The 16543-nt window shown below is 37.6% G+C and overlaps 1 protein-coding gene across 1 annotated transcript; it reads left to right on the top strand.

Moving 5' to 3' along the window:
* The first annotated feature begins 2648 nt into the window (after positions 1 to 2648).
* LOC140227323 (uncharacterized) lies at positions 2649 to 15843 on the top strand. The gene is made up of 4 exons (XM_072307743.1): positions 2649 to 2868; positions 9879 to 10383; positions 14689 to 14901; positions 15619 to 15843. The coding sequence occupies exons 1-4, from the start codon at positions 2656 to 2658 to the stop codon at positions 15825 to 15827; spliced, it is 1140 nt and encodes a 379-aa protein (XP_072163844.1). The 5' UTR covers positions 2649 to 2655; the 3' UTR covers positions 15828 to 15843.
* Positions 15844 to 16543: the final 700 nt, after the last annotated feature.

The raw sequence follows: 16543 nt of genomic DNA, 5'->3' as shown, positions 1-16543 counted from the left end.
GATAGATATAGATATAGATATAGATATCAAAATAGATATAAATATAATCATCAAAGTATTAATCATAACTTTTAGGAGAGGATCATTCAATGACTGAACCCAAATGTATGCAGATCACAGGGAGACTTAGCTTCAAGGATTTGGCAACACAGTAATCATGATTTGCCAGGAGAGATAACTTGTTATCCTGATTGTTTCCTAAATTTCTTCTGCAATTCTGTTCGATTATGCACTGCTCTCTGAGTGACCTCAGGGATCACTCGATGATTTTGGAATGATCCCTGAGGTCATTCCAAAATTAGTGAAAATGAATATTTTCACTCAAAATTCACTCCAATTTCACTCTAAATTCACTCTTTTCGTTATTCACTCCTTCAAAGTGAACATTTTCACTCGATTTTTTAAGAGAGTTGTTAAACCTTTCCTTGGAGACACTATCGGAAATAACCAGATTGTCCTTTATAATTATCCATAATGAGAAAAGATTCCACACGGTATCATTCCTCACAATAGCCATCCCTGCATGGATCATTGTTATGTTCGATGAGGTTTTAGAGGTTAGTGTAAGAATTTGTGCTGAGCGCATCATCGGCTATGATAGCAAACCCTTCTTTCTGGTATAATAATATACAAAGCTAACTGAATAAGATGATCAATAAATTTAACAACTAGTTAAAATCAATATAAACACTTGTACTATGTCAAATGCAGCTTCGTTTATCATGATTATATACATTCGCATATTACACTAAAAAAAGGCCAATTTTTTTTTTTTTGTTTAGCAGACATTAAACGCTTGAAAACTTCTGGGTTTTATTGAGTTGATAGCTTATTTCTAAGACGAATTTAGAATATTCAATTTGAATATTCTAAGAGAAATATTATGTCACATCTATACACTTCGTTCTACGTGAACAACAGACGGCAATGGAACTGGTTTATATTTTACTTGTTGGTATAGCATGTATAGTAAGTAGTATAGCTCACTTCCCAAATGCTGTTTGGTAAACGAAATATCGTTTGATGGAAGGCAAGAATAAGCTTATAAAGTCCGAGCAAGGGGTCGATATTGCGGAGCTTGCAATATTCAATAGATTTTCCCAAGTCTGTGACAAACACTGATCATCAACATCGCCTTTATTCATACCTAGGAGACGTGAACAATAGGGCCTACTTACGTCGTATCAGTAAAACATAACTGAAAATATATATGACTGAGCTTTTGCTGTTGTTTTTAATTATTTTGAAATGTCACAAGTATTTTAGCCCCAAATAGAAGTATTTAGGTAGATTATAGAGCGAGGTTGAGGCCTCCCAGCCACCCCCCCCCCCCGATTGCAGCGAAAAGTGGTATGCACGTTGCCTGCGACATAAAGAAATCGTTGAAAAGGAAATCATTTACGCTATTATGCATGCTTGGGAAGAGATTTTTTTATATGTATCATTAAAGAAAGTTCCAAAAGGCAAATATTTGGCATAAATAATCCTTCTTGTGTTCTTAGTAAAGAGTAGTGAAAACATTGTGCCGTAAAAAACAACTTCTTAAGTATAATATTGTTCTCATTTCTAATGTATTCCTTTGTTTTTCATTCTTTGTAATTGTTTTTGGATGAATTTGCTGGCGACGCTGTTCCGAGAATGGAAATAATGTTATTAATTTATTTTTTACTTAATAAAAGCAAAGATTACCTCGCTTTTATGAAATATGACGAAAGCACAATTCGCACTAAAATATTGTGCATGAATTCACGTTTTGGAGTAATTTTTGGTCCGGCAAGCATGTACATAATAATAGTATTGTTGGGGGTGGGAGGTAAGATTCCAGCCAAAACTAAATTAGCAGCATGTATAGAGTAAAGGTTTATGTTATCTATTTTGGGGCATGTTATGTTATTTCAATATAAAAAAAGAAAGGAAGACATACAAGATAACATAGCTGCTTATCAATTGTATGATCCTCCATATCTACCTTTAGATACTATGGCCCTGGACAAACACGTGATTAAACATCTTCATAAAATTTCTTTTTTCTTAAAACTATTATCTACAAAACATTTTGATTAGAGCCTTGTTGTTGATTAGTCATAGCGATTTCATTTGCACCAGTGGAGATGAAAAGAACTGAAACTGGAAAAAATTGGGAATGTTTAACATAAACAGTCAGCAAAAGCATGAAATGATTGTTGTCTACCGCTTTGGTATGCACGCCGGTGTGACTAATGACTCGTGCTTCCTACCAGAAGCACAGGACCACACCCCTTGCAGTATGAACGATAGTCTTAAATCTAGTCATTAAAGACTGATGTATTATCATACAGGAATGGAACGTATGAATACAGAGTCATAATAGTGTTTATAGATACCCTCGTGTGACTCGAGAATATTTCGTTTCGAATCATGATTGGATGGTGATATACTTCTGCTGAGAAAAACCATGAAGAACCACTTCATGCTATGGTATATCTTTTATAAGGACTGAATTATGTAAACTATTCAAAGGTAGCCGACCGGTAAATGTCGGGCGCGAAGGGTGTCAAACTTTGTTGGCTCGTTCTTGTGGGGAGAGACGAGGTTGCAGGTGCATACACGCTGTACATGCAGTGGTGTTTATCTGCTACTGACAATCGGGGCCTCCGTACAGTAAACAATCTCGTCATGGCGTCTGCGAACGGCTCTCTGGATGGATCGACACGATCCAAGCAAAAATATCGAGGATGGCTGACTATTCGACGTTCAAAGCCGAGCAAGAAAAAGTATAACGTCCAGGATGCTATCCCCCACAACAGCCCGATTCCGGACGAGGTACCGTTCGGGAAAGTGACGGAAAATGACGACGAAGATGTGCCAACTCTGATTCAGAGATTGAAGGTATGAGTGGGTCTGTTTTACCAGGGAGGTGGACCTCTGGCCTCCCTGGTCTAAACTCTACGGTGGCTGGGTGGGGAGTGATAGGCACAGGCTATGGTGTGTGCACCACGCCAGTCAATCCCCCGATAGATGCACTGTTGGAACAGGTTGCTCTTATAAATGCTCTTACTTTAATTATGCGAGGTCTGCTTGTGAGTTGACAGTCATTTTTTTCTCGTTCTCTCTCAATTGTCCAAAAGGTAAAAGGGGCTACTTTCAATAGTTTGCTAGTGCATCAAAACGTTTAGATCATGACATTAGGTATATTATTTCATTGATTGCATACTCTATATTTCTCACATCTTTTCTAATAGTATCATCATGATCATGAGGCCGGCATGCGCAGTGGTACAGGGAAGTTAGAGATCTGACTGCTCTTTGATGATATAATACAAGAATATACATGTGGTCTGGATGTGGACCCCAAATGAGTCTTGCGATTATTAAAGTAGAAAAGTTGTCAGACTGTTAAAAAAGGCACCCTTAAACTACATGTAGTAAGAGAGAAGTAATTATGATTGATGAGACTGAGAGCCAGCTGAGCAGAGCAGAGGGATATGAAAGCTGTACATTCATGCAATATTGTGTCTTTTTTAGTGCTAACCTAACTACACGCAGCCGCTGTCGCGAAGCGACGCGGCTGCACCTGTATTCCTTCGCAGACGTTGTCATTTTTCAGTGTGGTTGTGCGACTCCTTCATGAATATCTTTATTAATCATGAAAAACTAAAATACAAGGAATTATCGTAATCTATGATAATCATTCAATAATCGGTATGCGATTTTTTGTTTAATTACGTCAAAAACTCACCGAAATCTGTGGCTGAAATCAGGTCTGTAAACGTCCTTATTGCTTCACTCCTCATCTGCGTGTTATTACGAATGGCATTCACTCTCGTATACTACAACGTACAACGTAGGTAGTCGGAGAGGCGCCCTCTAGCTCTCCGACTACCTACGTTGTACGTTGTAGTATACGAGAGTGAATGCCATTCAAATAACACGCAGATGAGGAGTGAAGCAATAAGGACGTTTACAGACCTGATTTCAGCCACAGATTTCGGTGAGTTTTTGACGTAATTAAAAAATCGCATACCGATTATTGAATGATTATCATAGATTACGATAATTCCTTGTATTTTAGTTTTCCACGATTAATAAAGATATTCATGAAGGAGTCGCACAACCACACTGAAAAATGACAACGTCTGCGAAGGAATAGAGGTGCAGCCGCTGTCTCTACAGCGGCTGCGTGTAGCTAGTGCTAACCCTGAAAAGTGTGCATTCTGTGTGTCAATCAGCTGATGATATTGTTACAACCATTTCATTGTCAGATTAAACTTGTGATATAGACACCTGTAAAAAGTACCTCACAGGTACATACCTCATGTAAGTGCCTTTGTCATAAGGCCTGTGCTTTGCTTTCTCAGAACTCATCACTGGTACAAACTGTATATTCTTATTCCTTTATCTTAGGGAGCAGACACTTCAGTCCAGAGTGGAAATCTCTTTAGAAGTTTTGCATTTTCATGTAAAAAAGAAAATAACAGTAGAAATCAAAAAGGAAAGAGTTCCTCATATTGTACTTCCATTTGAAACCTAGGACTGCAGGGTCCACATACTTTAGGTAGAGCTGGACACTAACCCATTTTTTCTACTGGTCCAACCTGTTTGTAGGACCAGTAGGTATCCAGCTTTTCCATTTTTTACTGCCCCATTCCTGAAAAAGTTGCTGGTCCGACAGTGATTTTTCTGGTCAGGGACCATTGGACGAGTGCCAGTGTACAGTGTTGCAGTTAGTCTATGACAGCAAGATCAACGTTACCCTAACCTTGCCCTAACCGTAAAGCCACCTACATTTCATATTACTTAAGTACATATATCACTTTTTCCCAATTTTAGCAAGGAGTTTATATGGAATTCATACTTTGCCTGAAAAAAAAAAAAAAAAAAGTTATTGTGCAATGTGAAATAGACCCTCAAATTTGTGTGTGTACAGTGGGAAACATATGAGAATTTACTACCTAATTCACATTTGATTAATTATGAGTATGTAAGTACCTATATGCAAGAGTCTGAATTAGTCACACCTATTAAAAAAGTGAATATCCTATCAAAGTGCTTTAATAAACCAATACCATTCTTTTGTACTGGCACATCGTAAATTGGTCAATACACACATATATACTTAAAAATGTTTTATGACTGTGATAAGATGTTTAAATTTCTAGGAGATATCTTTAAAAGATAAACTGTTGGAGATAATAGAAAACTGATGAATGAAGTTTCAGCTTGAATAATCCCTTGTCAAGCCAGCACAAGTGAGCATGATGACTCATGTACACATTTCCCCATCACATGATAGGGATTAAGATAGTGTGAAGTAGATTGATATTATTTTTTACCTGATAGCAAAGCAAAAAGAAAAAGAAATGGAACTTGAAATATGTAATCTCAAACTGAAGGGAAGTTAAATGGCTCTTCAATGATCCACTTGAAGGCATACAGTTGTACAAGGCTAAAGGTTGGATTTATGATGTGGCACTCCGCCTCAGAGATTGACAAACATTGCTTCACACAATAGCAACCAAGGTCCAAAGGCAAAAACTTATTTGTTGACATCAATGGTATGGAGTCTTAGTTTATTAGAAATATATAATGTTATAGAATGTAGGATTCAAAATACATGTGGAGTGCAGACAGTAGGGCCTATATGATATTCAGCTCACTTGAGGGTAGTTTGATCATATTTTATAGCCATCAATGACTCCATAATCCTTTACGTGCTAAGTTTTGGCATCACCATTCCCACATGTACTACTGTAAGTTTCTGCTGATGTTGGTTGTGAACTTGTAATAAGATTGTGGTTTGGTCGATATCAAAGTAGGATAAAGTACAGTATATGTGATTAGGTAGGTCTGTGGTGAACTGAATGTATTGAACATCAATTCATGCATTGCTGTGGCAGCTTGGGGCCTAGTGTACATCAGTTGTGTTTAGCAGGTTTGTTTGTTTTGATATTGATTATGATATTAAATGTACATATATGATCTTTGAAGGTAGAAGCTGACATCAAAAAGATACTATATGGAGACAAATGAGATCACTATAACCTAGTAACAGAGCTCATATGTCGACAACAACTAACAAAGTTATACAACTGTAGTTAGTATTTCAGAATTTCACATACAAAATGTACATAAGTACAGTACATATATTCATTAAACAATGATCAGTGGCAGGTGCTTAAAATGTGAATTACATTGTATATGACATGGTGATATTATCGCCATACTACATGTACCACCTTCAGCACAATTTCCAATTGATTAGCTTAATTGAATACCTGTGATCTACTGTAATTAATTAGCTCAAAAAACTAGATAAAACATTTTTTTTTTTTTTTTTGTCAAACTTCATTATCTGATGGTAACATTTGATAGGACATACACGTAAAGCATATTTCAGTCCATACATGTACATCACAGTACATCAGATACACCATTTTATGTAACATTGTAAGTCCCGGTGCTTGATCAATTATTTAATCATGTTCAAAGGTATCATGGTTGTTTATTCTTTAGCAATTTTGTGCTCCTTTTTTACCAAGCATGATTATTTTGTTAGCCAATCATGAAATTGAGATACCATTAACAGTCATCTCCACTTTTCTAATAGTAAAAATTAAAAATTAAAATTACCAAAGTAAAATGATCACATAGATTTCAAATAAAATTTGAGTAATAAAGTATATTTGCTAATATTATTACAAATCAAATCCCTCAAACAAGCATTGGTGGATGCTGAAAGTAAGCACATCAGATGTCAGACAGCATTTGATATTACTTTTTATTATCATTTGGAAAACTTCATTTTGTTTATTTACAGTAGGCCTACTAACATTAGCCAGTCTACTTTCAGTTAGTCTTTACATGTAAGTTCAAATGTTGACCCCTCTGTGTGTGACTTACAACCTAATCTCACTAAGGACTGTTATAGGATTGTAGTTAGTAAAGGATTTGCTTCCAGCATTCCTTTCGAGGGCCCCTGCACTAAAATGTAGAATGATTACTTAATGTATACTGATATTTATTACAAATTTTCACTGAGTGAGGAGGTCATGGGCATCAGTGCATTGAGCCCTGCAGTGGCTCCAGATTTTCCATTATCTGAGTGAATAACAGGTGACGTAGCTTTCGGGTTCAGTACAGCGCATCATGAAAAGCCTAGACTGGTATTCCATTGACCTGCATTTGATATGCGGCGCAGTTGTTCACTGCTTACCGTTCTCACGCTGTGCCATTTCCAACAGCTTTTGTGTGCTTTGAGTATCTATAGACTGTATTCCAGGCTGTGATCTGTGACCTGCTATTATTTCATCAGTGTCTGATCCTGATTAGTAGATAATATCTCTCAGTAAGTCTGGTTTAACAGACTATCAATGGCAGTGTTTACCCTTACAAAATTGTATGTCCAGCATGATGTATTAGAAAATAGCAGAACTGGTCCTCTGAAGACAGCAAAACAAAACAAAATAGAACAAAACATAGGATACATGTACAAGATGTTCTGTAATATGCATGTTGACTTGCACCTAACATTTCTAAGTTTAGAATGTCTCAATTGACAATATAAATGATGCTACTACATTGTACATAAAAAGATTGTCCTTCACTTAAAGAATTTCCTTTACTTCTGGAATGCCAAGTTTCTTCTCAAGAGTCAAGTGTAATTCTACTGCAGAGAGTTGACTTTTCTTTTAAATCACCATTCCCAATGGTAAACTGTACCTTACCTTTAATGTAGGCCTACTTCTGTCGTTCTAAAGGATTTATATACTTCATATAGTGCCTGGCATTAAAAATGTGTGTGAACACAAAGTGGAAGTTTGCCATGACTTATAAAACTTTTTTTCTTTTTTTTTTGAGAACCCAAGTTTGTATCATCATAACATTTAACATAAAACTCTACAAGAATATATTGGCATGAAAACATCAAGGTATACGTGGCATAGTAGCAAAATATTTTTATTTCATTGCTTGTGATTCCACTAGATTCAACTGTAATACAGAATTTGTCTACGTCACTCACATTCAGGGTTTTCGGAAATGCTACTTATTATGAGTAGACTATGACTCAATCCAGTAAAGAGCAAACCTTCCAGTCTGAACGCAAGACTGTTGATGTGAACGGTGAGAAGACATGGATTTCAGGGAGACGTACACAGTGCATAACCTTGAGGTCAAGCCAATTGATATTTTATATTGTGTTTGTCAACCCTAACCTTGGAGATGAATAGCATCAATACCGTGTACATTGATCTCATCAAATTCCTTTCATCCACTGACCCGAAATGGTGTGGATTCACTGATGTACGCTTCGTGCAGCTGTGACCGTGAGCCTTTCCTCTGTAAATGCAGTTGGCCTGCTAAGTGAGACTGAATAATGCTGTGCTTTCATGCTTGCAAGTCATTATTCTCATAATACTTTGTATTATTTTCTTACAAATACTTTCATGGTTAGAAAAAAAAAAAGGAAGAAAAATTCACACTTTGGCAAAGTGCATGATGCCAGTTAGTCAATCTTATGGGTGGTACATTTGTATGTTTATCTGCTGTCTTTTCTCTGTTTGACTGAAAATGAAATGAAATGAAATAAAATGGGAATGAAATGAAATTAAATGAATAAAGGGAAAATTCAGTTTCATCCTAATGTGACATGACTATGGAAATCATATCTTTATTTTTAGTCATTTTTTCATATTTTTACTATGGTAATGGGCAGAAGAATTCTGTGTTTGTTTATTTGTTTGTTGTTGTTTTGCTTATGTTGTAAAAACAACCTCTTTAGTATAATGAGATGTTACATCAGTCAGGTATGCAGGTTAGATCATAAAGGAAAACAACTGCACAAGTCATCAATGCAAATGTAAATAGAACATTCTCTGTATTCAGTCTGTATCTTTAACAAACACGTTTAATTTTTCTTTCTTATATATGAAGTTACCTAGATAAACATGCATACAAAAAGAAATGCACAATCATGAGTGAAAAGCATTGTACCGTGATAGTGCACTCATTAGTTTTCATGAAAATATATTTCCAGATTAATGGTTTGCTCATCAATAAATTGTTTGCTTGGAAATAAATTCTTTGTGATCGTTATCTCTGTATCTCATGCAGTTTTGCAACAAAATGATATCTTACTTCGACAGGCACTGATTAAACATCAAAGGGTAGAATTTGTCCATGTTTCAAAACAAACTGGTGCAATCTTTTATTATGAGAGGGCACTGTTTTGAGTTTTGCACACTTCTTGACACAAAGCAGTGTTCAAGAATGCAGCATTTATCACAAATCTTGATCAGGTACATGTAGATGGTACCGATACAATTTTATGTCTACATAGTTTGATCTTATCAGCAACAATTGGGTAAAGCTGACAAGTTGCGCATTCTGATGAATCCATGTATCTTGCACATATGATACCAGATTTTTTTTTTTTTTCCACAATGACAATGCAAGACAATAACATGAAAGAAGGATATCATTAAATAAAAATTAAGCCTTTACAGAAGTTACCAATTGTTCATAAACTCCCAATAAAAAAGCTTTTAGGTATGGTATGTCTGCATTGTTTGATCCTGTTAGCTACAAAGCTGGCAAGTTGAGCATTCCAATGAATCTATTGTATCATGCACATTATTTAGTACCAGAGGGTTCCCCCCCCCCCCATGCAATACAATAACATGAAAGAAGAAAAGCATTGAATTAAAGTAAGCCTAAAGAAATTGTTTTTAAACTCCCCCCCCCCCCACACACACAGACACAAGTAAGCCTAAAGAAATTGTTTTTTTAAACTCCCCCACACACACACACAGACACACATCCTCCCACATGAGTTGTTTTGCAAGTTTCAAGTGACTGTGTAGGTGCTCATGAGGACTTTAAATGATGATTTACCGCAACAGGTCATCGAGACAGTGGAAGAGCACCAGGATCCAAAGGTCCTCATCTCTACTCAGAGGCATCTCATTGAGGTGCTCCAGAAGGAGAATGCCGCCTTCCGCATCCTCAAGACCCAGGTGGAGAAGCTGCGTAAGGAAAATGGTGAACTCAGGGCTGAAGTGAAGCTCCTCCGCGCCACTACCGGGAGCAGAGATCCCAATGACCCAGCCGAGGGGGGTCAACAGAAAGGAAAGGGCGGGAAGGTCTTCAAGTCCAGCCAAAATGGACACATCCGAAGAGTGAGCAGCGAGAACGGGCTCCTTGACTGCAACGGGGCAATGACCAACGGACACGGGGAACTGACCAATGGTCTGACAAATGGACACTTGACCCATAGCGTCAATGGCTTGACCAATGGTGTGGACGATCCTAATGGACTGGAGGATGTCACTAGGAATGGAAGACATCCAAATCAGAGACTGGCGAGGGAGAATGGTGCAGGCACCAGTGGTACCAGTCTTGTAACAGGTGAGTGCCCTGATCGGGAAACACTGGTTTAAACCATGGACAAAGATTGTACCACCTTCATGAATTTTTTACCTAAACTCACATGTATGCACTCATTTGATTTGAACTGAATCAGTGCAATGATGCAAAGTGATACTAGATGACCTATGGATAGCCAGCTTGGAATCTGATACTCTGCCACCTCAAATTATAATAATATATTATACATACAGCACGTGCTAGTGACTAATACCGGTGCAATCCAATTCATGAAATAATTCAGAAATTGTGATTTCCATGTCCATGGGTTGCTCATGAAATGTAGGTACATTCTGCAAACATTGTGCAAGTGAATGATAATTTTTCAATAGTTTGCATCATAAAAACTTTGCTAAATGTATAAATTAGGTGCTGTAAAGATGCTGTTAACCATCTCATGATAGATTATACACTTCAATATCTTCCAGTACGGGCAGCATGTGGATTGTCTTGTATAAGTGTACAATGTTCACTTTCATCACACACACTCGTATCAGGGAGGTGGGCCCACCTCCCTGCTCATATACTAGTAGAATGACTTTAGAATTAAGTGGAAATTTTTGTGGTGTTGAAATTTTCACCCGTTTTGCGAAACCAGAAACTTGCATGTAAATTAAAGGGGGTGGCTAGTAAACTGAACAGTGGGTATCAGTGGGAATGCTGGAGGATGATTCTTCCAATCCTTGTGGGATTCATTTAAGAGTACATCATATATCTATTGTTGTGTGAAAATTGTTTGCTTCAGAATGGTCTCATATTCAAGTAATGTGCAGTTTAATGTACCGTCACTGTACAGGCATGCTAACCTGGAAGCATTGAACTGCACATTACTTGAATTCCCACTGATTCCCACTGATCAGTTACTAGCCATCCCCTTTAAAGCACACAAATATTTTTTGCTTGCCATATGTTCCGGTAGTTATGTCTTGATTCTGCGAAATTAAAAAACATGCAAAACTCATCTTAGCTGGCCTAGCGCGAAAAATTAGTCCACGTGAAAATATCCACTTTTCAATGTTGTACTTAGAAATTGTAGGGAGATTTGATGCTCTTGCGTGATTTAATCATGATTCATGCAAAGCAAAATGCAAGCAGTATATTCAGTGAGCATGGCAGTACCTGATCCTGTTAAAGCTATAGGTAGCATTGTAATCAGACCATTACATTATAGACACATTCCATTTGAGCTTGACATTCAATGGCATATTTCTGAACAGTGGTCCACATGCATAGAACTGATTTGCTCTGAAAGAACTTGCTGCTGGTATGTTTACATACTGACGTTGGGAAGGAGTGCTATGGAATTCATCGCATTATGACTGCCTGAGAACAATTTCAATTTTTTTTTTAATTTAATTCCTATGCATAATGCAATAACAATGGAAAGGAATTTTTTTAAAGCGTGGACTTGTTCGATGATTTCCTCTGTAGTGCTCTGATCAGTTGTTTGTGTGGGAGAGGATGTTTTCTGATGCCTGACTTCAGTGGGTGGGAATAAAATGATTGAAGAGATTGCAGGGCAAAATGTAGCAAATCATTTTTCAGTAAACACACAACTTCACTGATTTCTGGCATTATCAATGATTTTCAACACCTCTCTGCATATGACTGTGTGTCAGCAGCGCCAAAGAAACTCTTTTTAAAATCTAATGAAACAGAAACTTATCTTATCACCCAGGATTCCATACAACCTGTTTATGTGGTAGATGTGTGGAGTTATTTTAAAGCTGATACAAGAGATCTAAAATAACTTCAAATCATGAACAGCAATAAATATTTTGTCAGTGACTTTTGGTGGACAAGCTATGATCAAATAAATTATACATGTACAATTTAGTTTATTGGACTTTAGACAGTCCATTATTTGTTTTCGATCTCTCTAATGGGTTGCTTGTATAATTTGTAAATAATGGGTACTGTACAATGCACTGTAAAGCAAAATTCAAGTGACTGAGTTATAGTAAATAGTTTCCCTGTCTGCCGCTGTCCTGTCATTTTAAAGACCAGGTAGCATTGGGATATCATGTAATGGGAAAGCTGACTCGACCTGAATAGATATATTTGGAAATCCCCATTACAAATTGTGTATATATAGCTTTTATTATTGATCTGTGTCTACATGTAAGTCCATGAACGGCTAAAGAATGTCAATTGTAGTTGCAAGTTACTGCTGAGCGCTTGCTTCAGTGCACATATTCACTGAGGTACAATTCTGTTCTGGCAGATCTTCGCTAGTTGTGGTTTTCAAATGTACACTGTTTGTCAGCAAATCAAAGATCTATTTAATTGGGTCAATTTTTTCTCCCCAAGGTACTGGGTCTTTCATACCCTGTAGCTGTGCATACATGTAGACCTAGCAAGTCTTGCGCAATACATTTACATGTAGGCATTGACTGTCATGCCTCAGTGGTCTTTCTCATGCTCAACATGCCTAACTAGCTTTTTCTCACGCCTCACAAAGATATTAAAATAATAGTAACAACCACAAGGAATGTCAATCCATTGAAAAATGTCTTGACAATTAAAAAAATGACAATAAGCCATGTGAAATTACAGTATGCTCCAGATTGCGTGACCTGCTGCTTTAAATTCTAAAACTTTTTATCATCCCTCTTGTACGTATGGTAACTTGCAGCAGTATTTGTACCACACATCCTCAAGTTTTAGGGAATTGGACAACCAAAAGTTATGATTTTTAAAGCTTTGATGCCGCCAACCCTGGATAAGACGACTTGTACAGTTCAGGAGGTCATGTGCAATTACAACAATATGGAGAACATTTTATTGTTTATGAAAAGTATACCCCCTCAACATGTTACAGGTATGTTTAGGGTGTTATTATTTCCCCTGCTTTCTGAAAGAGGTTTGTCAAGTGCTTTTTCATTATGGTAGAAAAGAGAAAATATATTGAATTTTCTTCAAATACTTTTTATATATCTGTTGTGTTAGATACTAACAGTGCTGCATTTTCTCAATCCATGCATATTTGGGTTTTATTTTTCTCTGATGTTGCACATACACCAAATTATACTTAGATCTCAGAGCTACAAACTGATGTATTGAGTCTCTTTTGTAATTAGAATTCGTGTGATGTCTTTGTGTAATTCTTTTTTTTTTTTGCTTGCTTGCTTGCTTGTAGATGGTGGCATACTTTCACGTAATACTGTATTCAGCATTCTCATATCTACTGTACAGCATGCTGCACATCCTTGTATTGTATTCCTGTTTACACATGTGTTGTACATGTTTACTCTCACGTCTAGCAAATATCGTAAAGAAAGATAGATGATGTCTTGTGAAATTGTTTCAGTCCATCTTTTCTCCTGACAGAAAAAGTAGTCTGTACAAGTAGACAGATTGCTGTACAAGGCAAGTGTGTTTACACATGACAGAGATAGTTGACATCTGCATTTTAGCAATTGATGCAGAAAAGTGGGCATTGTAGCCATACCGTGAGACCGTATGTGTGTGCCAGACTTGAGTATTGGATCAGGGGAATGTTCTGTGAAATGCATTGTATGTTGTGTACCCAAACACTACAAATTTGTCTTGGATGTCGCACATCATGTGTACTGTATCGATCTACATGTAGGACATAAGTTTGTTCGCTATGATTGGGCGCTCTGCATGGGTCTATTACTGTCATTTCTATTGGCAGTTCCTAGTCAGGGTTTAAAGGCACAGTTTTTCTGTACTGTACCCCTATACCATACCAATTTTGTTAGGTTTGATTTTGGAGTCATGCATTGTAATGAGTTTTATTGCTATCCACTTTCCAACAGAGAGGTATCTAGCAATGCCCTCCTATAACAAATTACATCAGAAAGGATGTTGATTCTGTACCAAAACAACTCCACCTATGTGTTTCAGAAGAAATGTTTAGAAGGAAACTTAATACTGAACTGTTTGAATTTTACTTATCAATTCAAATGTTGTTTCTATATTTTGTGAATGTCGTATGTTGATTGTACAACATTTTGATCAAGTCCTGTAAAAGCGCTCAATAAGAAATAAAGTAATTATTATCATAATTATTATCATTATTATTATTTAATAGTACCATAATCTTTCTTCCTTCCTTTTTCTTTGGTTTTCTTCCCATTTTTCCTTTGCTTTGTTTTTTCTCATCTTTTTCTTCTTCTTGTTTTTCATCTCTGTCATCTCCATCATTTACTCCTAATACATATTTGATTCTCTTCCTTTGCCCTTCTCTCCTTCTCCATCAAACTGCTCTTTTTCTTCCTCCTCCTCACCACTGTGATACCTTCTGTTTATCCTATCCTCCAGTGTCGTGTCTCCAGAAAACCATGGGGAAGGTGCAGGACTGCGACGAAACGGTGCAAGCGAGGCTGAAGGCGCGGATGGCCGCCAGGGGCGTCGACCTCGTGATGAATCCGTGGGTCAGGGGTCAAGATGCCCATCAGATCACGGTAGTCTTCTGCCTGGCTGCCTCTGCCAGGGTCACCGCTGATATCTCGAGAGCACTTGAAGGAATAGGAGGTAAATGTGGACACCAAATTTTCACTGATTGTCACAGGCCACATAAGGGTGAAATCTTTAGCCACCTGTAAGTCTTGTAAAGGGCAGCATTGGCCAAAAAAGTCATGGCAATGCAAAGATATTCTTCAGGATAGCAATCAATCATTTCTTAAGTGTACTCTTACCAGATGTTCATGAGAATCAAGACTTTTAGTACATTTTAATTCAACATATTTAACAATCTGGCATGATCCAAATTTTTTTAAGCAAAGGAATCTGTGTGCACTCGATCCTTACTGTATCCCCTGGTAAGAGTGCAGCAGGATACTTTGGATTCTGCAGGGTAATGGTGCCACATCACATTTTATTACTGCAATACTGGCCATGTTTGTAGACAGATTTTATAGTATGGAGTATGAAGGAATATCTTTAAAAGCTCTAGCCAGCTATATCTTTGGGTGGTAGTACCCTCATTTTTTTTTTTTGTCTTACATACACATGCAAACAGGTTGATTTTTTTTTTTTTTATAGTTTTAGGGTCTTCTTGTGTGTGTTTACCAGCCACATTTTGTGAAGGGTTTTGGTGGCTGTTCTGTAGCTGCAAACTAGAACGCAGGATACTGAACTAATTTGTGATTTATCATGGCAAACATTTCACAAAGACTCTCAGTTTACTATGATCAATGAGAACATCTCATTTGTCATTATACTTTAATCTGGAATATCTTCATGACCCAGGGAATTCTGAAGTTGTGCTGGTAATGTTCCACAACGTGGCATCATCCAGCAGCCGGCAGGACCCTCAGTCGGACACACTGCCGGTACCGCTCCAGAACGTCTGTCTCGTCATTGACCTCTTTTTCAACAAGCTGGAGGGGCTGTATCGCTGCGAGCAGAACAACCGCTCCATGGGGCGGCTTTTCAAGCTCTTCGATATCCTCTGCTGAAGAGGGTGCTAGACAGAAGCATTTTCTGGCAGAAGTCGATGCACTCTGAGATCAGCTGCTCCTCTGAGATGACACCTGCTGGAACATGGTGTGATGCTGCTCTATGGAACAAAATCTTCGAAGACTTTGACACGCTCTGCTTAGGAGTGCAGCAGACTGAGACTGTTGATATGCAAATTCTCACTCTGAAACTATTCAATGAATATTTCTTTCAGAGTTTGCTAATTGTGATGTCAGTCTATACTCGACGGAACAGACTTTTGGAGGCTTTTCCATCCTCTGAGGAAGAGTGCAGCAGATCAAGAGATGTTAATAGCAAAAGAAATGAACTCACCCTAGGACCACATGCTCTTCCAGAGGACACTATGATGTGGATCTGCTCCATTGTGGACCAAAACTGATTGCAGAAAATGCACTCTGAGAGCAGATCGTCTGTTGAGAATGAGAAGGGCGTTAAGTGGTCGTGAACACTATGGGTTTAGTGGCAACTTAACGCCCTTATCATTCTCAACCGACGATATGCTCTTCCACGCTGCACCTTCTCTTCTGGAGGACACCTGTTGTGATGTCATTATGTTCCATGAGACAACTTTTTAAAAAGACATCAACATTTTCTGCACTAGAGAGCAGTGCTTGTGAACATTTGTTTACACAGACTTACTTTTTGACTGCATGATCTGTTGGAGCTAGGACATTGACTATTTTGTATGATGTCA

Source organism: Diadema setosum, chromosome 1 (genome assembly GCF_964275005.1).
Source record: "Diadema setosum chromosome 1, eeDiaSeto1, whole genome shotgun sequence".
Taxonomy (NCBI): Eukaryota; Metazoa; Echinodermata; class Echinoidea; order Diadematoida; family Diadematidae; genus Diadema; species Diadema setosum.
The sequence above is the reverse complement of the archived record's forward strand: the minus strand, read 5'-3'. Positions and strand labels throughout refer to the sequence as shown.